The 20,879-nt window shown below is 35.9% G+C and overlaps 7 protein-coding genes across 11 annotated transcripts; 5 read left to right on the top strand and 2 right to left on the bottom strand.

The window, feature by feature from the left end:
- Positions 1-300: 300 nt before the first annotated feature.
- LOC110378908 (large ribosomal subunit protein mL53) lies at positions 301-1,856 on the top strand. The gene is made up of 3 exons (XM_021338349.3): positions 301-555; positions 1,184-1,311; positions 1,401-1,856. The coding sequence occupies exons 1-3, from the start codon at positions 410-412 to the stop codon at positions 1,556-1,558; spliced, it is 432 nt and encodes a 143-aa protein (XP_021194024.1). The 5' UTR covers positions 301-409; the 3' UTR covers positions 1,559-1,856.
- On the top strand, positions 1,574-1,856 carry LOC126053442 (uncharacterized). The gene has a single exon (XM_049836742.2). The coding sequence runs from the start codon at positions 1,574-1,576 to the stop codon at positions 1,751-1,753; it is 180 nt and encodes a 59-aa protein (XP_049692699.1). The 3' UTR covers positions 1,754-1,856.
- Positions 1,857-1,967: 111 nt separating this feature from the next.
- LOC110378916 (eukaryotic translation initiation factor 3 subunit E) lies at positions 1,968-7,282 on the bottom strand. The gene is made up of 9 exons (XM_021338361.3): positions 7,057-7,282; positions 6,838-6,954; positions 6,226-6,393; positions 5,701-5,823; positions 3,038-3,279; positions 2,821-2,955; positions 2,537-2,731; positions 2,221-2,455; positions 1,968-2,128 (listed from the first exon to the last, which is right to left on the bottom strand). Exons 1-9 carry the CDS (start codon positions 7,150-7,152, stop codon positions 2,102-2,104), a joined length of 1,338 nt encoding a protein of 445 aa, XP_021194036.1. The 5' UTR covers positions 7,153-7,282; the 3' UTR covers positions 1,968-2,101.
- LOC110378915 (zinc finger protein 347) lies at positions 3,318-5,677 on the top strand. The gene is made up of 3 exons (XM_021338360.3): positions 3,318-4,733; positions 4,891-5,062; positions 5,233-5,677. The coding sequence occupies exons 1-3, from the start codon at positions 3,634-3,636 to the stop codon at positions 5,332-5,334; spliced, it is 1,374 nt and encodes a 457-aa protein (XP_021194035.3). The 5' UTR covers positions 3,318-3,633; the 3' UTR covers positions 5,335-5,677.
- A 735-nt stretch (positions 7,283-8,017) lies between the features above and the next one.
- On the top strand, positions 8,018-17,626 carry Pps (protein partner of snf). Of its 4 annotated transcripts, none has more exons than XM_021338408.3 (17): positions 8,018-8,481; positions 8,860-9,015; positions 9,098-10,886; positions 11,454-11,646; positions 11,798-12,049; positions 12,160-12,621; positions 13,203-13,532; positions 13,613-13,765; positions 13,842-13,969; positions 14,058-14,558; positions 14,644-14,906; positions 14,986-15,098; positions 15,183-15,391; positions 15,539-15,749; positions 16,110-16,242; positions 16,367-16,554; positions 16,868-17,626. In XM_021338408.3, the coding sequence occupies exons 1-17, from the start codon at positions 8,349-8,351 to the stop codon at positions 17,036-17,038; spliced, it is 5,385 nt and encodes a 1,794-aa protein (XP_021194083.3). In that variant the 5' UTR covers positions 8,018-8,348; the 3' UTR covers positions 17,039-17,626. The 4 variants fall into 4 exon arrangements, with proteins under 4 accessions (XP_021194083.3, XP_021194084.3, XP_021194082.3 ...); XM_021338409.3 differs by having other exon boundaries at positions 8,854-9,015; positions 14,992-15,098; XM_021338407.3 differs by having other exon boundaries at positions 8,854-9,015; positions 14,989-15,098.
- LOC110378948 (mitochondrial ribonuclease P protein 1 homolog) lies at positions 17,616-19,649 on the bottom strand. The gene is made up of 6 exons (XM_021338414.3): positions 19,501-19,649; positions 19,269-19,417; positions 18,961-19,181; positions 18,725-18,873; positions 18,271-18,637; positions 17,616-18,003 (listed from the first exon to the last, which is right to left on the bottom strand). The coding sequence occupies exons 2-6, from the start codon at positions 19,402-19,404 to the stop codon at positions 17,629-17,631; spliced, it is 1,248 nt and encodes a 415-aa protein (XP_021194089.3). The 5' UTR covers positions 19,405-19,417; positions 19,501-19,649; the 3' UTR covers positions 17,616-17,628.
- Positions 19,650-19,876: 227 nt separating this feature from the next.
- Positions 19,877-20,837, top strand: LOC110378949 (peptidyl-prolyl cis-trans isomerase). 2 transcript variants are annotated; one of them, XM_021338416.3, is made up of 2 exons: positions 19,877-20,042; positions 20,130-20,837. In XM_021338416.3, the coding sequence occupies exon 2, from the start codon at positions 20,150-20,152 to the stop codon at positions 20,729-20,731; it is 582 nt and encodes a 193-aa protein (XP_021194091.1). In that variant the 5' UTR covers positions 19,877-20,042; positions 20,130-20,149; the 3' UTR covers positions 20,732-20,837. The 2 variants fall into 2 exon arrangements, with proteins under 2 accessions (XP_021194091.1, XP_021194090.1); XM_021338415.3 differs by having other exon boundaries at positions 19,882-20,046.
- The last annotated feature ends 42 nt before the right edge of the window (positions 20,838-20,879 follow it).

The following is a 20,879-nucleotide window of genomic DNA, read 5'->3' as shown; positions in this document are numbered from 1 at the left end:
AATGTTTTAGTAAAATAGTATTTTAAATCGCTCACAAATGAGTTTGCTCAAAATAAACATTTTAGGAGATCTTTAAGAAAAACCGTGATTTTATGGCCGTTTTATAGGCAGTGGTATGGAACCCTACATGTGGGAGTTCCACTCGCACTTGGCCGGTTTTTTATTGCATATGCATAATCATCAATCAATTTTGATTCTCCAAATGCTGTTATGCGTCATGACAATAGACTGCACTGCTTAAAGGAAAAAAACAGTACTTTTTCTTGTGTTTCATCGCACATGAACAAAAATCACCGACTATCGACAAAATATATCATCTGTGGTATCACATTTTATGTCTGCCGCCCTGCTCTACTTATTGATCAATCCCAGCTGCTACCCATATACATAATTATATTTTGGGAAAACTATGTCTATCCCATACAGTGGAACACTTAGAAGATCTGGAGGCGTAGTATCTGCTATTGGAAAACAGCTAAGACTCGTAAATTTGAAAGCTGCTAAGAGAATTACAGTCAAATTTGACCCATTTGGTGATAATGTAACACATACAAGGTAAGGCCGATTGAAATTTTATTTATATATGCCATGCCATAGTGACATTTGACGGCGTACACCAAAAGAGGTACACCTTTACTTATTTCCAACATTTTAGCAGATTCCTACCCAATTATTCGATTTTTTTCACATAAACACATTCATAACCTTTAAATCGGCTGAGAATAATAAAATAATGTCATAGACTATCTGGCATGTCTACCAGACATTTCGTTAGCCAATATCAGAAATAGTTGAAGAATTTTAAACCTGCTCTTATTAGCTTTAGCTCATACTTAAAAAGCAATCTAATAGGTTGTGTGGTGTATCATAGGTTGTGCTATTAATGGATAAGTTCTTTGTTATATTGGACATAAAATTATACTATCTCAATTCACTAGGTAACTTCCCTTAACATTGTTTTGATACATTTAATCTTGTTACTGCAATGTCTAAAAATAGATAACCAAATATGATTCAGCACCATTTCCAGCAAGACAATTTAATGTTTATTCAATTCTTGAACAACTAGAAAAGATTTGGGAGTCTGATTTGGGCTGAAAACAACAATATTTTGGAATTCATACCTTTGATAGTAGTTATTATAGTAAATAAGTTTTTAGTGATTAAAATATATTTTTTTTAGGAATTTCCTTCATTACATAAGCTCAACAAAAATTAGTCTGACTAATCCCAATTGTGCACTGAAAACAGAAATTGTTTGTGACCGCAGTGAGCCTACTGTTGATATCACATTAACACCTTCAATTGCAGGTAATTATAATCTATTTACCATGAATACTTTTGTCATCTGTACAGTTTATGAAGTTCCTTTATATATGAAATTTGTGTTTTTTTTTCAGAGACAGCCAAAATAAAAAACGTTACATTAAAAAGTGGGAACCTCACCTGTTTAGAAATTTTGCAATTGTTGAACAAACATATCTCATCACTAGCCCCAGTAGAACAGCCAGCAGCTACAATCCAAACCAAAACAGAAAAGAAGACCAAAAGGAAGTAGATAATATCATACAAGATGACGAGGTCAAATAAAGGCAATCTAAATGTAGTGGAAGAGCTCTACAACCAGATTCCAGCATTTACAGATGTATTTTCTGAAGATACATTTTACATATTTGTTGTATTCTTTGTAATGTCAACAATATTGGTTGCTTTTATTCTGTCTAAGTTCATTACTATCAAACCTGTAGAATAGTTGTTAGAATGTATGGATAAATATTTATGTTTAAAATTACAGTAAAGTTTAAAAATGTATCAATTTACATATAAATAAAACAGTACCTTTATTAATTACAAAATTATTGCTTTAATTTTACAGACTCTTTAGTTATCATTCAGGGAAAAACCTGATAGGAATATAGAAAGCAAGTTCAGAGGTTGGTTTTAGGATTCCGAAATAAAATACAAGCTTTATAGTATAAATATGTATATGTAATAAAAATTGCTTCATAGATGTGCCGAAGTACAATAATGTTATTTCTTTGAGACGATTCTTACGCAAGTAATGCTAGTTCGGAATTATTTTATCAAAAGAATGTTAAGCTTAAAATTCTTGAGTTCCCCAACGAATCTGAAACAGAAATTTAAAATTTTTGAGAAATGAAGGATTACATTGATTGTGTTGGGTCATATCCATGTATGTAGCATAGCAATTACACTTACATCTTGGTTACGGGTTTTCTGTTTACGTTCTACTAACGACGTCAGCGCTTCAGATCGGACAGCGAGTGAGTCGATCCTTTCCACAAGTTGTTGGTATGGGGATAAAGGTTGGGCCCCCATCACAACATGACCTAACTTGGAGTCGATCTTGGCGTCCAGACGCGCATTACGAATCAAGTTTACAATCCAGCATTCAGCCTCATCTGGCTGCATGTTCAAATTCTCAGCTAACATTCTGTAATATCACAATTAATTTATAACAAGATATAAAAAAAATACAGAAAATAAACTATCTTTTTTGTCATCTTATACACACCCAATACTGATGACTTGGTGAATACGACAGAAAGTTTCGAAGATCATGAGGCGAGCATTTTCAACAAACTCTTCTAGACACGCAATCAAGAAAAAGTCGGTCAAAAGTACTGCTTGGCACTGGTTCAACTTCCGGCGGGCAGCTTCGAAGTCAAAGTTTACGTAGAGATGCTCTATAAACTCCGTGATGGGGTCTCTGAAAATACGACGTAATTGATAGTATTAATTTTTCAAAAGTATGCCTGTAAGATTGATGTGATGTGTTAATCATAAATATTTACATACCTATAAGTGTAGGCTTCTTGCTGAATTACTTTGACCAAGTCCTTCAAGGCGTTCCTTCGGGAACGGTTAATAATAACAGCAGTCGCCAAATAACGCAGGATATGCGGGCACATCGTTTGGATGGCATTCAAGTACCTGTAAGAAAAATAACATGAATTATGAAACAAGAATAAAGACAGGTAAGTAAACAGATACGGGGTATTAAGTGGTTACTCACAGAGGCTTGTACAAAAACATCTCAATGATGAGGTCTCGCCCTTTGACGTGGTTGAAAAATACGAAAAGTGACCAGTGCACAAGCCAAGTGCGCTGCTGAAGGGCTTGCATGTTGTTGGCAGTTGCTCCTGCTCCACCATTATCAATGAACTCTCGCAACTTCGTCAAGTCGTCTAGGGCACCATCCCAATTTTGTACCAAGATCTCACTAGCGAGTTTGCCCCATAGAACGGACAAGTAGTTCTGAAAACAAAAATATTACTTCAAATAGGTTGGCATTTAAGTAACAAGGCACTTTACTTGGGCACGCTCCCAGTTGACAGCGATGGGGACGAATTTTTTGACGCTTTTTAGTTGTTTGTTTTACTAGGATAGTTTTTGATTTTTATTGTAAATATGTATTGTAAATATTAAAGGCTCACAATAACATTCTCAGTAACAAGTAAGATCGTAAGTAACGTCGTTACAACCTCCCATTTATCTATGAAGAACAATGTGCAATTGAAACCTTTTTTGACATCTATTAGGCACTTATTTTCAGCCATTAATGAACAGTAAAAATAAAAAAAATACTCTGTCTCTGTGGCATGTACAAAAATGTCAGCCTCATCAAAATTAATAATTCATAAATTTGAAGCGGCTGGGGTTAATTTTAAATCGTTACATATATCCATAGAAGATGAAGGGAGTTCTACACCTACTACCAAATACAGTAAATGGTTGGATGGCAAAGTGCAAGAGAAAAAGAAAGAAACTGATAAGTCTTCACGCTTAGTAGTAAAAATCGTTTCGGGAAATGATTTTGATAGATTTAATTTAGATGCAAGTGCAAAAGCAATTGAATCGCCTGAATCTTACATAACGAATGTTTATTCCGAGTCTTCAATGCTACACAAAGATGAACTTACTTATAAATTAGGTGAAAAAGATCAAGACATAAGTTACTATCATGAAGAATCAAGAGATACACTCCTATCAAATCAACAAACATTTGAAACAAATATACGTTACGAGAATGATTTACAGTTTTATTTGAAAAATAAGTGCAAATTAAATAATCCAGGAATTTATTTGAGTCCTTTAGAACACAGCCTTGAAAAAGTCAAAGAGAACAACGCTCGTATTATGGAAAATATACATATGCTCAATAGAACCCTGAATTATACTAAGAAGAAAGAGATACTGGACATTGTTTGTCCCAAAACTATAAGATCATTTCCCTGTAACACATGTGGGAAATGTTTTGTTTACGAGACTGGTTTGAGGAGACATTATTCCATGAGACATGCTATGGCGGAGGCACAACCTCGCTGGCAAGTGGTCTGGACCTGTATTCAGTGTTTCCAGGTGTGGCCTCGCCAAGACCAAGCTTTGAAACATTCCTCTGAGTGTTGTAAATCAAATAATGCCGATTGTGTTAGAGAGATCAAAACTTCTTCGTTGCTGCAATGTGAATTTTGCGAGAAAGTATTTACGAGCATTCCTAGATTATTACGACATTCAAAAAATCATACTACAGCAAATAATTACGAGTGCAATGCATGTGGGATGTCATTTATGTCTTACAAAACAGCTGAACAACATTGGATATTATGCCCATGGTTGAACATGTATTACAGTTTTTCATTACCGAAACTATTGCTTTGTAATGCATGTGATCGTAAATTCAGAAATTATGAACAATTGTATAATCATAGGTGAGTCTAAAGCATAAATTACTCATTTTTTGTGTAGTTTTTTTTTCGACATTTGTTACTCGAGACATTCTTCCATGTAAAGATACATAGATAGAGACCTTTAAAGGCAAGACCATTTTTTTCAAACAATGCTTATAAAAATTTGATTGATTTTCAGATACAAAGTTGGTCACTTCATGACTAAAACACATCAGGACAGCTCAAAATCCCTTGGTATATTGGTCTACCAATGTGAAATATGTGGCCAATGGTATTCTTCAACAGCACCATTGAAGGTTCATAAAAATCAATTCCACCCTAAACATGATATGGGATTGCAGTGCAGAATGGTATGTGTACATATTTATAATTTTATACAAACAAGTTTATATGTATTCAACTTCAAATAAAATTAAGTTATAATTACTAATACAATATTAGCTTACATGTGTAATTGCATCTACATAAGCTAATATTGTATTAGTGATCAAGTAATTAATTCTGCTTACTTATGCTGCAGGATAAAACCTATCAAGATAATCAAAACTACTGTATCTCCAATGAAAATGAAGTTTATGTAAATCAAGGTGAAGAGATTATGAAAGCAGCAGATGAACAATGAAAAATAAATATATAGATAGAAGAATACATGCATTTAGTTATGAAATAAAAACATTTTTTATAAATTAATGGATAGTTTTAATGTATGCTTTTATGAGTCAGATGGCAAAGACAGGCTAATCTAATATTATAAAGAGGAGCTTGTGACCGATAGCCACATGGGTTGATTGATCATATGGTCCAGCTACACTTGGACCACTTTGGCATTTGTTACGGGTAGTTGGAAGCCATAAGGATATGTCTAACCAAGGGAAGTTGGGTAGGCCAGGGAACGGAATTGGGAGTATATCCAGTTTTAGAAAGTAGCGCCCTCTGGAAAATGCTGTCTTGTTAATCATTAGTTTAGTTAATTCTCATCAAATCTTACCTTGTCAGTTGGGCACATCACCAGCTGGCAGAAATAGAGATAGGATGCTGATTCAACGTAGTTACCACACTCGTATCGGTATTTGGCCAACCGATACATGCTGTCAATCATCTCAACTTTGAACTGTAAATACATAAAAAGTTTAAAATAATCTGGATGTTAAAAATAAAATTATGAATAACAAAATAAATCTATACTAATATTATAAAGCTGAAGAGTTTGTTTGTTTGAACGTGCTAATCTCAGAAACTACTGGTCTGATTTGAACAATTCTTTCGGTGTTACTTTTTATCCGGGTTTGTGCAGAGGTTCCCATGGGATGCGGGTGAAACCGCTGGCAGAAGCTAGTTATTTATATAGATTAAACTCGCTCTCCAAGTTAAAAGCATTAATCTAACAGCCTACAATATGGAATCTTGCATTATTGAAACATTTCTTGTGACTTTTTGTTGTTAAAATGTATTCAGTACTTCCATAATATTACTGTGTACAGCACAATTATTATTATTTAACAAGGCTAGTTACCTCAAATTCCTTGTTAGTGGTGAGATGGTTGATGAGAGTCTTGGGGTCTCTCATGGTCTCTACTGTCTTCATGACATCATCTCTTTGCATGAGTCTCAATACTGGCTCCACAGCATCCTGGAGCTCTTGCAGCTGGGAGAGAACTACCCCTCTCCTCGCTTTAATCTCCTGGAAATAATAAATAAATCATTACTGAAATTTATATGATGGTGTGGGGGTTAAGACACAAATTTTTTTGTAAGGAATATCAAACAACTCAATTAATTATCGTAGAAATAACATAAAATATAAGCATTTAGTCATGTGAGGAATGAAAATAAATCACTTATGATACAAAAGCTTAAATATTTCCAAGTATGTATGAAGCAAATTATGGGTGTGAGAGAAAGTACAATATGGTAGCAAAAATTGGAAATTGTTTTGTATCAAGAAGGTGAAACTAAGAACTACCTTACTGGAAGGGATATTTGAATAGTTATAAATATTATTTATGCTGTGTTCCTACATTGTATTCATAATAATTAAACAGACAGTATTTGGTTACATTTTGAATTTATGAATGAAACACAAAGAACTTAGCATTATAAAGGCCAGTCATTCGGTGCATCTTACCTCAGGGGTGTCCTCATCAGGGTAAAGCATTTTCCTGATATCAATAACATAATCAATCATGTTAGTCTTGCTAAGAATCTCTAGTTTGGCTTGCAGGAGCTCCGATTGGTCGTAAGTCTGAAAGTGAAGTTATGTACATGATTAGTATTTAACCAGCTATTTGTACACTACCTCAATTTCTAATATGTCCAATCATACAGGTTAACTTGTGTAACTCACTTCTTTAGCAGCCAGAAACTCAAGTAATGGAAACACTAGATGCCGGTCTAGGTATTGACCTATTTTGAACGTTAAATCAAACTTGGAATAACTCATTTCGGCGGTTTTGCTTCTCTTTATCTCAAGTTGTACAATTATTTACTCGTAAAAGTAAAAATTAAGTCCTATGCATTGAATGCATGGCACTTGGAAAGAAATGCCAAAGTGACAACTCCTCAAGATGTTGCTTTCCGTGCATGAGCTTAAAGTTTATCTTTTTATTACTATTTGTCTCTGTTGCTCTACACTAACTTTACTATTTGATATCTCTTTCTAATGCTCATAAATTGATCATCGTTGGATCGCGGTACGGAAAATTTATAACCTCAAAATGATATTTCTCTTTGTCTATGATTGTGTGTAAATTTTAGGAAACGGAAGTAGTAATGTTGCATCAGTATTCAAAATGTATATTTTTGTTATTTTATTAAACCTAATATCTTACGTAAATAGACGTGACCCAATCCTTATAAAATTTTACGTAATGCAGCATAAACTGGGGATTGTTGTTGCATGTCTAGCAAGTAAGATTCTCTGAGGCCATGAGAGTCCCTGTGCAACCAAAGCTGACTTGCTTTTTTAACCTGACTGCAAAAGTAGAAAATCCAGTGTTACTCACGATATTAGGTTTTTATGAAGATTATTTTGTTACGGGACTAAGGGGCCCACTTATTTTTATCGTCTAAGCTGCCCCTAAGGTCAGGATATCAGTTTTATTTCTTTACCAGTTTATGTTACAGGAGTTATTTATAATGGGGACATGAACTTTAAATGATGTTTTTTTGCATAAAACACTACACCTAATCAACGGTTTATTTATTTTTACAGTTGCAGTTTTAAAGCACACTACCAGAGTAAAATCGACTAGTAATCGACTAGATTTTTTCGTTTTTAGATTAAAAGGCACTTATCTTAACTTATCACAAAAGTCTACAATTGTCTCTGCTCTCAAAAAAATATTGATAATCGTGTGTGTTTCGGAAATTGAATTTCCTTAATAAAAGATGCCTAGCTATTAAAGCTAAATAGTGCCTCTTACCAATTTGTATTAATATCTGCATTGCGTAATTTCGACCAATAGTTTAAATACTATAGTGTTTGCCGCGGTGCGGCCATTCAGCCTAATGGTGGAGTCCAAAATGGCGTCAAGCGCGTTGGATTTGGATGCGTCATAAATAGACGCGGTGCATGTGTCTTGAATGGCTATAAATAGAGGATTTGAATTAGAATGATTGCATGAATTGCAATGAAAAATGTCAAACACAGTAATTACTAACTATACTGACCTCAATGGACCTTCCACAAAAGCTGATAGTTCTGTTGTTGTTATTGTAAACAAGGATGGATCTCTGTCTGTTGATCAAAAATTACTCGGAACGTTGATGGGTAAGAAAACTTATGTATATTTATTGCGAGAGAGTAATGCCCAAACATATACAAAGTCAAATTAACGCCGGTCTATTTGCATGAATAACATAGTGGCTGAAATGGTTTTTTTGGCAAAAAAAATACTAGTAGTATTACGTATCTTATAAAACTCTCATAAAAGACAGCAAAAATGTGTACCTATGTTTCACATTAGAAATATATCTGTTTATCATCAATAAGATTTACCAATAACGCCTGTAATTCCATGTCAAACACTGAAATCCAGTCACAAATCATTTTGGCGCCAAAACCCCTAATCTTGATTATGTCCATTTTCTTGTTGGGAATTTTAAGTTAGTCTTCACAATATTATAAAAACTATTATCCTAGGTACAGATGGATCTCAAAGTACTGGTATAAGTGTTGTTCGTGTTGGGCACGAAGGCAAACCTGATGATGCTACTGATTCTGACACTGATGATGAGAAGGTGCCCCATGTTACACTTTCAGTGGATAGCTATTATGATGAACCAAACAGTATCATAAAATATGGTAAGTTTAATTTTTTTATTTTTTTCTAAAATGAGAAATGTCAAGGAGTGTTTTTAATATTTCTTCATACTTTTCATGACAGATAGTGGTGCTGAAATGCTACAATCGTTAAGAATAGAAACAAGGGAAAACAGTTTGGTAGGATTTCAAAATGACCACTGCTACACACCACTTAAATCTCCAAGTCAGTCCTTACCACAGCAAAGTGACAATTTATCAACTTATGATGAATCGGTTATTGAAATCACACACACACCACCACCAAAGCCTGTTCCTAATTCTAAGAAGATCACTATTTTGGAACAGCAGATCATACCAAAAGGTAAAAAGATAGTTATAAATCCTACTGAAGCTCCCATTATACTGAAAGGCAAAGATGTACTGAATAAACTATTGCCAATAAATAAATCAAAGGAGAGTAAGGACTTAGATAAGCCTTCCGATACAATACAAAAGGGTGATGACAGTACTGAATCCTCTTCCATTAGTTCTTCTGGTGATAGCATCCCTGACAGAGATTCTGATTCTGACTACAAGGACACTAAAGATAGGACAGGTTCTCTCAGATTAAAGAAAACCAAATTGAAACCCCGAATATTAAAGACTGCTGCTGCATCTAAAGCATCAAAACCAGAATCTAAATTGATTAGTAAATTAAAGCCAGCTAGAAATATAATTAGAAAAGAAATTAAAGAAAAGCTACAATATAAGAATGTTTTGGAAAAGAAAGATCCCTCTGAAGTTGATTTGGAAAGCCTCTTGCCATCATCCAAAATATCGACGGTTGTCACACCAGGCACTGAAGTTAGTAAGGTCATTTCTAAACAAACACCAAAACCTATCAAAAAGGAGAAGAAAACACCAGCTCATGTTACAGCTCTGCTGTCAGACATGACTTCATTGTTTTCAACACCAGATGTTATAAGAAGAGTGTCCACAGATGGTAAGGTTCCTCCTAAGACACCAACTAGTGAGAAAGAGTCTCTGTTATCTGTTGCTGACAAGAAGCCAACAACTGTTGGTAAAGCAGCAGAACTAGGGGATGGAAAGATCTCAGATATCAACAAGCTTGATGGTTCAGAAACTCTTAAGCCTATTGTGCACAAAACTTATGTGAAACCTAAAGAGAAGACTAAGCCTTATGATCCAATTCCACAACTGGATGATGCAAGTTTGGCTCAAATACTTCAAGATACCACAGGCATCTCAAACACAGTGAAGAGCCAACCAACAATATCTACTGGTGGTGCCATGAATAGCCCAAGTTTAGCAGGTCCTTTATCACCTACTTTAGACCTACTGGGTGGCCTTCAGCCTGAAGAGGAAGGATTGACTGAAGATTTCCTAATGTCAGTTGCTCAGCTTGTAGCAAGCTCGGAAAACTTACAGGAAGTCATTGATAAGCAAGTACTAGGGAAGGTGGATTCTGGTCCTATTAAGACACCACAGACTACTCAGTCACCACAAACGCCACAACAACCAACACAGGCAACCACTAATTTATACACTCAAACTCTTTCTAAATCAGTGCCTAAAACTATGCCCGTGCGCAAGGATCCTATTGAGATAGTGCGACGAGATGGACGCGTTATAACATTACCGCCTATTGAAGCACCAGCAACACGCTCTTCAAAACGAAAAAGTCAGATGGAGGTGGCAAGTAACCCTGAACCTGCACCTGTCCCAACGCCACCAGCTCCCGTGCACCCTGTGTCAACTACCCCTGAGCCACAAGTGCAGGCAGTCTCCAAACAGTACATTAACAAGAAGCTGTCCACCAAGAAACAGGAACAACCTCTACTTAATCCTGTTCTTGACAAATTATCTGCAGAATCTCAAGAAAGCTGGAACTCGGAAGATGATCCTAATAGGTATGTAAGGGTTGAACACTGAATTAATTATACACACACTGAAATTATGTACAGTCCCCATGTATATAATTAGGAGAGGCAATATGTACATAATTCATAATTTGTTCTTTAGTTTTTTCTGAAGCAAAAGATTTTTCGAATAATAGGCATGCTCAAAGCAATTACGTTATCAACATAATGCACTACTGGCTGTATGTTTAACATTACAGTTACTCACGATAGTATTAATCAATTAAGATAAGAATTGCTTTCAAGAAGATGATAGTAATTTACCTATATGTATTTTTGGGTGGTTTGTCCTAGCTGTTTTCCTGCGGCCTAACGTCCCGTGGGAACTACTGCCCGTACCCGGGTATCGGGATAAAATATAGCCCATGTTACTTGGCAAGAGTGTAGATTTCCAACAGTGAAATAGCAGTGAAATAATTTTTCAAGTCGACTTCGTAGTTTCGGAGCCTTTAGGGTATAAACAAACAAAAAAGAAATTCCCCTTCATTATATTAAAACACACAAGTGTAAAGGCAATAGGTACCAATTAATTTTATTTATAATTTGTTGTAATTTCAGACTATGGTGTATATGTAAGCAGCCACATAACAACCGTTTTATGATTTGCTGTGATGGTTGCGAGGACTGGTTCCATGGGAAATGTGTTAACATCACCAAAGCTATGGGCCAGCAAATGGAGGAACAAGGCATTGAGTGGAGATGCCCAAATTGTATCAAGAAAGCAAAGCCTTCTGCTAAAGGCGCTAAACAGGTATGTAACTAAAAACTAATGCTAGCAAATGTACCATATTAGAATACCATATCTAATTGGATTTATGGCACAAATACAGAGCATAGGTTTTAATTATGCTTTAAAATAATAATTGGAGTACTAAATTAATGAGGGTCTTTATTTCTTACAGCTACAGTTAACAGAAAGTAAAATAGAACCAGGGCTAACACCGGAATTAAAGTCACCAACCCAATCACCGGCTGTCAAGGACTCAAAGACAAGTTGCATTGTTTGCAAGAAGCCCGCTCGTGCTAGTAGCATTTATTGCAGTAACTCGTGTATATGGAAACATGCACAAGACTCACTGGGCAGTCAGGGTCCTTCAGGTAAAGGAGACGGTGAACCTGGCAAAAGTAATGAAAAGCAAAAAGCTGAATCAAGGGTAAGTTTTGCATTTCAATTTCAATCTGAAGCATGATATCACTAATAAGACATTACAGCCGTTCTATGCATGTTTTGAGGTAATTACATAACTTTTAATATTTTTTTCAGGTCATTGTATATGAACGCAAATCTGGAAGGTTACTGGCTGGGGCAAATGCTCCGACTGCAGAAAATTTGAAATCATGGTTGCAGCAACATCCAACATTTGAAGTAGTGCGTCCTGGTACTCTCAGTACAATTAAACCAGGCCTTGGAAAGAAGAAGACTAGTGAACCAAATAAGATTCAGACCACACTCAACTTTGAGAGAATACCGCGCAAACCAGCTGAGCAGGCTACACCACAGAGAACACCTAATGTGGAGCCAAAAGAGAGATCTATTAGACTTATATCAGCTCCTAAAGAAGAACCAAGAGCTTCTCCACAACTCAAGTCTCCCGTTACTCCGAAATCTCAGCCTCCTCTGTCGACTGAGACTCCTAAGGCCAGCACGTCAACTGCCAAGCCTGCAATAACAGCCAGGAAATTGATAAGAACGCCTAGCAGTCATGGACAGTCATCACAGGAAAAGGTATGAAATAATTTGGATACTAATCTCCACTGTTTGATGTAAATATTTAGTTGTATCAAGGACTTTTTATGATAGTGCTCTTTTCGGAAATATTCTAAGGTCATGACTATGGAGAATTCCATATAATAATCCCTCTATGCGCTCAGCAATTATGTCATACGCGTACGCAGTTTTATTACTCATTTTGTTTTCGACGTTAACTATGAAGTCGCTCAGATTTAACTCTAGCCAATTTTACGATCATAGGACGTGTCTCGTATACGAGTGTTACTGGTATGTATTTATATTGTATTACACCTACACCTGCACTGAAGGTAGTTGCGGGAATAATCGCTATCAATCTTTGATAGTATTTTTACCTAATTTTGTAACTAATCAAAGTAAGGTTCCTACTACTAAAGTTAATCTTGAACTATTTAAAATTTTACGTATTAGCATTGTTGTTGTTGTTAAAATTACTTACTATCCTCTTATTTGTAATCAGATAGGTATTGTCTAATATAGTGATTACAACCTTGAACGTGTTTGCATTTTGATTAGGAGGTTGAGATGGCGGGTTAACGATAATTGTTACGTTACAGGCGCCTTCAGTTTCGCCGTCGACATCGCGCCGGAAAGATACTCACAGTAGAATAAGGATGTCAAGTGGTGAACCAATCAGAGATAACGTGCGGAAAGCTTTGCAAGAGCAACTGAGCATCCGCATGTCAGAAAATACGGGCCCGAAGTTTACAGAAGCGGAAATACAACAGTTTGCCAACGATACAGAGTCTGAATTGCATGAACTATTCAGAGATGTGGGGATGAAATACAAAGCCAAATACAGATCACTAATGTTCAACATAAAGGATCGAAAAAATCTGACACTATGGCAAAAAATCTGTGACCGATCTATTACGCCTAAACAACTCGTAAGCATATTTCTTTTTAATAGTGTTAATGTACCGTTACGATTTATTATTTATTAATATTAACAAAACAACTTTTTTAGGTCCGCCTATCTCCAGAAGAATTAGCGAGTCAAGAGCTGGCGCAATGGAGAGACAAAGAGGCTAAGCATCAGTTAGAACTCATTAAGAAGTCAGAATTAGATCTTTTAGCGGCTAGCAAAACATATGTCCTGAAAACGCATAAGGGTGAAGAGGTAAAACAAAGTTAAATTTAATATTTATGTAAATGAATTTCAAAGCCTTGACTTATGTACTGTTTTATGTCCCCAGGTAATGGAAACTAAAGAATCCGTAACAACTGAACTTGATGCAAATGTGCCGGTTGAAGATGTAGTGACTGCACTCAATGACTCAACAGTCGGTCCTGATGTTTTGTCGCAAGAAAAATCACCAGAAAAGTAAGTTTATTTATTAATATGATTTAACTATTTCACAAGTTGCTTTGAAATAATTTCTTATTATAATTTTATTTATTCCGTTTACTAGTAACAGCAAAGGTGGCCATCCAGAAAAGAAAGTCGGTAAAAAACGTAATCGCGAGGATAGCAGTTCGGGCCGATCGAAAAGAAGCAGGCGAGAGTCGAAACGTGATTCTGACAGAAAATCTAGATCTGCAAAGAGAAGATCAGAGTCTACCGAAAAAGAGACAAGAACCGAGCAAAGAAGATCAACGCGCAGATCGGACAAGAAGTCCAGTAGAGCTAGATCGGTGTCCAAAGATAGAAGTAAGGAATCTAAAGAGAAACCAGATTCAGCTGATCGAAAACGGGACAGATCATCTTCCCGGGAGAAAAGTAGAAGACGTTCGAAGTCAACCGCGCGAGATCGGTCACGGTCACCGACACGCTCCCGCCGACGCTCGCCTTCACGCGACAGCCCCAAGCCCAGGGAAGAGTCGCGATCCAAACGTACTAACAGTAGCGATGACAAGCAAAAGCATCATCGGTCCAGATCTCAAGATAATATTTACACTAAGATTAAGAATGAGTAAGTATCTGCTAGAAGTTATTCCGTAAAATTGTAACAAATAGTAGGTAGATCAATATTAATTTATTTATTTTCGTTTCCTCAGTTCCACAGATTCGGATTCAATAGAGCGACCGAAGTCGGCTATGATGAAGGATGCTCATCCCGAATACGATCCTCATGAACCAATGATAACATCGGCATTCTCTGAAGAAGATTTAAGAAAATCTAGAGAAGATGTATTTGAAGAAAACTATCGGAATGATATGATTAGTTATGAAGCCGAGTATGATCCTTCTAAGTCATTAATCGACAACAATATCATATTGCCTGGATCAAGATTTTCAACAAACCAGGATAAAACTTCAGGTGATAAACAACTTGGATTGGTCATAATTTTATAAGTTTTTTTCATTGAATGGTCATATAGTATGTTTTAATTCTTTAGAAGCAGAGAGTGATCAAGAACCAAGTAGCACAGTGGACAATTCTGCTGCAACGGTGTGGAGTGGGTGTATCAACATGGTGGATGTGGCCAGGTTCTATGTAGCAGCACATGAGGTGGGTAACTGGCAAGAAAGGCTCGAGCAAGGGATAACATAAATATGAGAACTTGTGTGATCATCATCTTATCTTACATTTCAGGTGTCAGGCAGTTCTGTGGATTTGGAAGAAGACCTTAGCACAGAGCTGGATATTGTAGGTAGAATAAATCCTGACACAGTATGGGAATATATTGCTAAAATGAAGAAAACAAGTACTAAGGATATTGTTATTCTAAAACTTCAAACGGCTAACGACGAGGAAAAAATGCAGTACATTGCCTTATATAGCTATCTTAGTAGTCGCAATAGGTTCGTATTGTATATTCGAAATATAATAAATGAAATAAAAGAATACATCCCTATCCTTACGATTCTACAGACTTATTTTATTTACCTTGCATTCATGAAATAATTTCTTGGCAGTAAAATTATTTTAATGAAATTTTCACGTTTTAGGTTAGGCGTAGTAAAGTCGTCTAATATGATGACCGTGAAAGACTTTTATATAGTACCGCTACCGGCGAACACAGCGCTGCCGGCAGTTCTCCTGCCTCTTGACGGCCCGGGGATCGGAGACATTAAGACTCATCTTCTCATCGCCATCGTAATTCGCCAACGGAAGAAGCGATTGCATGCAAACATTCCTACCGATGTGGTTCCTGCTAAGGTCAGTTCGCCAACCGAGGGAGATCTATTGTAAATAAATATTAATAAAATATGGCTCCTCTTGTTATTTTATTATTTACCGAAACATTCTGTAATTAACTTTATTTAGGATGCCTATGTTGAACTTAGACTATAACTTGAAAATAATTACGTAGTTCTGGGCAAAACTTAATTGTGGCTCGTAACTTACTTCCGGCCACAGGTACGCACGACTGCTAATGCGCATGTTGCTTGCAATGCTTTCCGTGCAGTGACCGTTCCGAGCCGCCTTTCAGTTTGGCACCACCCCAAATACCTAACCAACTTAACGTATTCTATTTATTACAAAAATACTTACTTTGTTATTATTACGTAACATTAGGTAGCACGAGAGTCCCGAAAGCGGTCGTACACGCCACCAGCATCTCCGCGCAGGCGTCCGCCGCTTCCGCTACCAGCATACCCATCATCAAGTCTCTCTACTACCGTGAAGGATAAAATTGCTGCGTCCTTAGGTAACGTGTCTGCATTATTATACAATAAAATACCTCTATTTACTTCAATGTTATACAGTTTGTTTAAATAAACAAACCAAACATCGTCGGTTAAATAGTTCGTAACTTATATCTTATTCTGCAGTGTCTGCAGATGATGACGAACCATACAGTCCTGGGTCGACGAGCAGCAGTGGCAGCGGCCCGTCGTCTTCCGGACCGAGCTTAGCCTCCAATACTCTCAGAAGTAAGATGGAGGAACTCAACAGGCAAATAGAAGAGCAGAAACAACAAATTCTTAAGATGGCGCAAGCAGACTCTTCTATTGGCGAGGTAATTACGAATGAAAATCTGTATTGCCATTTAACGAAACTTTGAAGAAAATGATAAATGCAGAATATAAGTTTATTTCTTGCTTATACTGAATTCATGAAATATACAATAAATAATTTTTGTCTTGTTCATAACTCCCAAATGGCTTGAACGATTTGGTTGAAATTTTTTACGTATATTTCAATGGATTCCTTTATGGTTTAAAATACAAACGGTGGCGCTATTGTAGTTAGGTGGTACAAAGATCACCGAGATATTTTCTATTTAGATATAGTTATGTATATTCCTAACCTATTCCTAACTTTTTTGACAGGACGAAGAAGCATACTCTCCCTCCCGGCCAATGACACCGCCACCCGTACAAAATGTGCCCTTAGCCGACATTGCGTTGCCTTCCAACTTGCAAGAGATTTTAGCGACAATCAAGCAAAGGTCAGAGACCACTACTGCGGACGTCGACATGCGTACATTGCCTTTACCATAAAGCTTAAAATATAATAAGAATGTACATATAGAGTAATTTGTTTATCTAATTATAAGCACAAGGTTTCTTTGCAGTGCAAACATATCTATTTTTGTGTATATTCTAGCATTTTACCGACTTGGTTACATATTTTACTGAAATCGTATCGTTTGATAATTTAACTTTCTACTTTTGTAGAGTTATGACAATTGAATGCATTATCTTAAAATTTTGTGGTACTTTAGTTAGCGTTAGGAATTGTAGGTTCTAGACTAGACTCCTACTTTTTTATATACTGAATGTGCAAAGCATATTACAATATTTTTGTGCAATAAGTAACAATACATGAATTCCCAGTACATCATGCAATTAGATAAATGTGGGTGTGAATGAAAAATAAAACTTATTGTGGATGGAATTAAATTAGGTTCTCTGTAAAATATTGTAATAGCCCATTGTTTTAACGTAGATTATATTTATATGTTCGAAATAATTAGTGTACAAAATTTAGATTATGATTAGTTGTATCACAATTATTTTACTTTTTTCATGTTTTAAAACTAAAGTATACATTATAGTTGGATAAAATAAAGACATGTTTAAATTGGATTTTATATATTTTCATCATCATACAGTGACCTCTTTGATTTTGACTGATTAAATTTTCTCTTTTCTTTGAAGGCTAATGTGTTGAGTCTAGAAAGCTTGAAGTTTTTCATAACTTCTTCTTTTAGTGAGGGGTTATGACTCAACCTTTTCTGCATAGCCATTATTTTGGTTTCCATTAGTTTCCTCCTGGGAACGTGCCGCAATGAATATTCCCAATCACCAGTTAGTTTCAAATCAAGTAGAATGGGTACCATATGATTTATATTTAGATTCTTTTTAGACCCTGGTGCCCATTCAAGGTATCTGTCAAGTGGCAATTTAGCCATCTTTATTCCGTCTCTTTTAGCTTTCGCAAGAGAAAGTGGTTCATTGTTCACCTGTTATAGAAATAAAAATATTAGTAGGCGAAATAACTGTTACACCAGACTGACAAAATGAAAAAATATACATATTTACACAATATCCACAATTATATCTAGTTCTAAGCCATATTGTAACACCTACTCTATACATTGTGGAATGCAGATAAATAATATGATGCTCAACACTTATTAGAAAAAAAGTTGCTAAAATACAAAGAGATAATTAACAGAACTCAAAATTTAAGAAATGTAAATAATGATAGCTTTTTTATTTGACTGTACCTTGTCAACCATGCATCCAATAATATACACAGCATCATGATCAAACTTTGTCAATTCTTCCCGGCAGTGAGGAGTCAAATAAACCAACTTCTCTTTAGGAAATACATCTAAATAACTTTTTGTGTGGATGTTCAAAGGAAACCATGGTTCATCTAATGAAGGAATATTCTTCATCATTTGTTTCATAAACTTTCCTCCCATGTTTACATTGCAAATGTGCAAATTGAATGGTTCCTTATGAACTCTATTGTCACCAAAAACATATGTCAATTGTTTAGCAGCATTTAATGTTTCTTTATAAACCATGTTATCTTCATATGAGCAGTCTATAACAACTGATTGTCCATGCATCAGAGACTGAAGGGCCCTGCAAAATAGATGAAACATTACATTACTTAAGTTCATCCAGTGACCCTAGGTCATAGGCTCCTTACTAAGAAAATAATATTTATACCTATAATTATCAAACTGGTTTATTGACTGATCTCTGATTCTCAAAAACAGTGATTGGTGTTGTATGCCATAGAGGAGATCATCTTCATTTTCTTTAGATTCTTCAGGCTTTATTACCGGGTTCTCTTTTCGTTTAGCTTCCTTCTTAGCCTGAATAGTAAAAAAAGTCAGATGCTTATTTTAGTGCAGTTGTGAAGCAATATGATCAAATACAAAAATCCTTAAATTTAACACCACCTTGAAGTTTTCCCTTGATTTTTCAGTTTTGAACAAGTATTGAAGGTAACTTGCACGCTGATTTTTTGACGTCAATTCTAATAAATGCTGCCATTGATCCTGTTTTATATTATCTGGAGCATGCCGGCCATCCTGGCGCATTACCTCTACTTCCAACATTAAAATTCTTAGTTTCTTCTCAAGTTCAGCATCACCTTTACATATATTATGTACTATCAAGTCTGAAAAGAGTCATTAAATGTTATAAAGTCCAGTTTAGACTAACCAAGTACATCATATTCATGTAAACAACAAACTCTTGCTAATACCTGAATCATCTATTTGAGATGAAGAGAAATATATCGGTCCTGTGGTGAACTGTTTTATCTTGTAGGTAACTGGAGGAGGTACAATTTTATTTCTATTTTTGCAGACAAGGGATATAGCCGTTCGAATACAATACATGGTTTACTGTAGCCTGAAAACTTGGTGTGATAAACAATGTTAAGCTTAGAGGTAAATAATATTTTTTATAATCCACTTGATAGAAAAGCTTACGACCTCCTTACAATATACAAGTTTAGTAGCTAATACACTTAAACAATTTCGTCAAGTAATTCTTAGAGCTATCTTTGAAAATTCCGCTTTCTGAACCTATGATAAATAAGGTTATGTTATCGGGCGGACTGACGGCGGGCGACGATTTCTCTCAGACAGGCCAGGCTGCGGAATGACAGTGACAGTTGTGATTGTCCATGATGGTCACTACTCACAGAATAAAAAAATATTGTTGTTCCATGTGAGTTCCATGTATCCCATGTGAGTCCCATGTGTTACATGCAGTGGTTTGTTTTCGTTCTAGTCATCTTCTCTACAGTTAGTCTTTATATATATATATATATATATCTCCTACTTCCTCTTTTATTAGATACCATGTTTTTTTACTGGCCTATAGAAAATGGAAAGGAGGTTTATTCTAAAAGTCAACAATAATTTGACAATTTATTGACACATGACAAATGACAGTCAGTTGTGCAGATTGCCGTCAGTCTCGAATCTCGATAAAATCTGTCTGGAACTGCTCTAAATTTTGAAGCGTGCTGGTAGGTAAGGTTATAATGAAATAACAAGTTTCTCAAAACTAAATACATACCACTTAATATTGATAGATTTCATTTGTTTCTTTTTAGATCTTCGTTTTTTGTTAGTCATGGCTATACCGGCTTTACTTCGCCGTATCACCTTGATAAACGGGACCCTGTATTCCGCCGCTGCTCTTCGCTTCGCTTCATGCCAGTCTGAGAAAAAAGTCTTCTTTGATGTAACTGCTGATGGAGAACCTCTCGGTCGCATTGTCATAAAGTTGGAAACTGACATGGTCCCTAAGACATCAGAGAATTTTAGAGCTCTGTGTACTGGCGAGAAAGGTTTTGGATATAAAGGATCGTCATTCCACAGGATCATTCCTAACTTTATGTGTCAAGGCGGCGATTTCACTAACCACAATGGTACTGGAGGAAAGTCCATTTATGGCCGTGTTTTCCAAGATGAGAACTTCAAACTGAAGCACACTGGCCCTGGTATCTTATCAATGGCTAATGCTGGTCCAAACACTAATGGGTCTCAGTTCTTCATCACAACAGTTCCTACACCCTGGCTTGACAAAAAGCATGTTGTATTTGGTGCTGTAGTAGAGGGCATGGATGTTGTAAGTAAAATGGAAGGTCTTGGATCTAAAAGTGGCAAGCCCACTAAGAAAATTGTGATTGCTGAATGTGGTGAGTTGGACTAAACCTTATCACAGTATGTGTATGATTTGGTGTATAGTAAGTAGATACAAAAGTAGAAATAATTAATAATATTAAGTTGTCAATTAGAATCTGTAGATATCATAAAAAGTTGTATTATTTCATCCTGGTGTCCTATCTGCATTTATTTAG

Source organism: Helicoverpa armigera, chromosome 3, assembly GCF_030705265.1.
Source record: "Helicoverpa armigera isolate CAAS_96S chromosome 3, ASM3070526v1, whole genome shotgun sequence".
Classification (NCBI taxonomy): Eukaryota; Metazoa; Arthropoda; class Insecta; order Lepidoptera; family Noctuidae; genus Helicoverpa; species Helicoverpa armigera.
Note: the sequence above shows the minus strand (reverse complement) of the source record. Positions and strands in the feature narration are given on the sequence as shown.

Bases quoted from the DNA above. Each gene is read 5' to 3' on its own strand.
- LOC110378908 (XM_021338349.3), top strand. From the start codon at position 410: ATGTCTATCCCATACAGTGGAACACTTAGAAGATCTGGAGGCGTAGTA. The intron at 556-1,183 runs GTAAGGCCGATT...TATTTTTTTTAG, and splicing joins GATAATGTAACACATACAAG to GAATTTCCTTCATTACATAA. The intron at 1,312-1,400 runs GTAATTATAATC...TTTTTTTTTCAG, and splicing joins ATTAACACCTTCAATTGCAG to AGACAGCCAAAATAAAAAAC.
- LOC126053442 (XM_049836742.2), top strand. From the start codon at position 1,574: ATGACGAGGTCAAATAAAGGCAATCTAAATGTAGTGGAAGAGCTCTAC.
- LOC110378915 (XM_021338360.3), top strand. From the start codon at position 3,634: ATGTCAGCCTCATCAAAATTAATAATTCATAAATTTGAAGCGGCTGGG. The intron at 4,734-4,890 runs GTGAGTCTAAAG...ATTGATTTTCAG, and splicing joins GAACAATTGTATAATCATAG to ATACAAAGTTGGTCACTTCA. The intron at 5,063-5,232 runs GTATGTGTACAT...CTTATGCTGCAG, and splicing joins TGGGATTGCAGTGCAGAATG to GATAAAACCTATCAAGATAA.
- LOC110378916 (XM_021338361.3), bottom strand. From the start codon at position 7,152: ATGAGTTATTCCAAGTTTGATTTAACGTTCAAAATAGGTCAATACCTA. The intron at 6,955-7,056 runs GTGAGTTACACA...CTTCACTTTCAG, and splicing joins AGTTTCTGGCTGCTAAAGAA to ACTTACGACCAATCGGAGCT. The intron at 2,456-2,536 runs GTGTGTATAAGA...GTGATATTACAG, and splicing joins CACCAAGTCATCAGTATTGG to AATGTTAGCTGAGAATTTGA.
- Pps (XM_021338406.3), top strand. From the start codon at position 8,349: ATGTCAAACACAGTAATTACTAACTATACTGACCTCAATGGACCTTCC. The intron at 12,050-12,159 runs GTAAGTTTTGCA...TATTTTTTTCAG, and splicing joins AGCAAAAAGCTGAATCAAGG to GTCATTGTATATGAACGCAA. The intron at 15,750-16,109 runs GTCAGTTCGCCA...ACGTAACATTAG, and splicing joins CCGATGTGGTTCCTGCTAAG to GTAGCACGAGAGTCCCGAAA.
- LOC110378948 (XM_021338414.3), bottom strand. From the start codon at position 19,404: ATGTATTGTATTCGAACGGCTATATCCCTTGTCTGCAAAAATAGAAAT. The intron at 18,874-18,960 runs GTGGTGTTAAAT...TTTACTATTCAG, and splicing joins AATCAAGGGAAAACTTCAAG to GCTAAGAAGGAAGCTAAACG. The intron at 18,638-18,724 runs GTATAAATATTA...TCTATTTTGCAG, and splicing joins AACCAGTTTGATAATTATAG to GGCCCTTCAGTCTCTGATGC.
- LOC110378949 (XM_021338416.3), top strand. From the start codon at position 20,150: ATGGCTATACCGGCTTTACTTCGCCGTATCACCTTGATAAACGGGACC.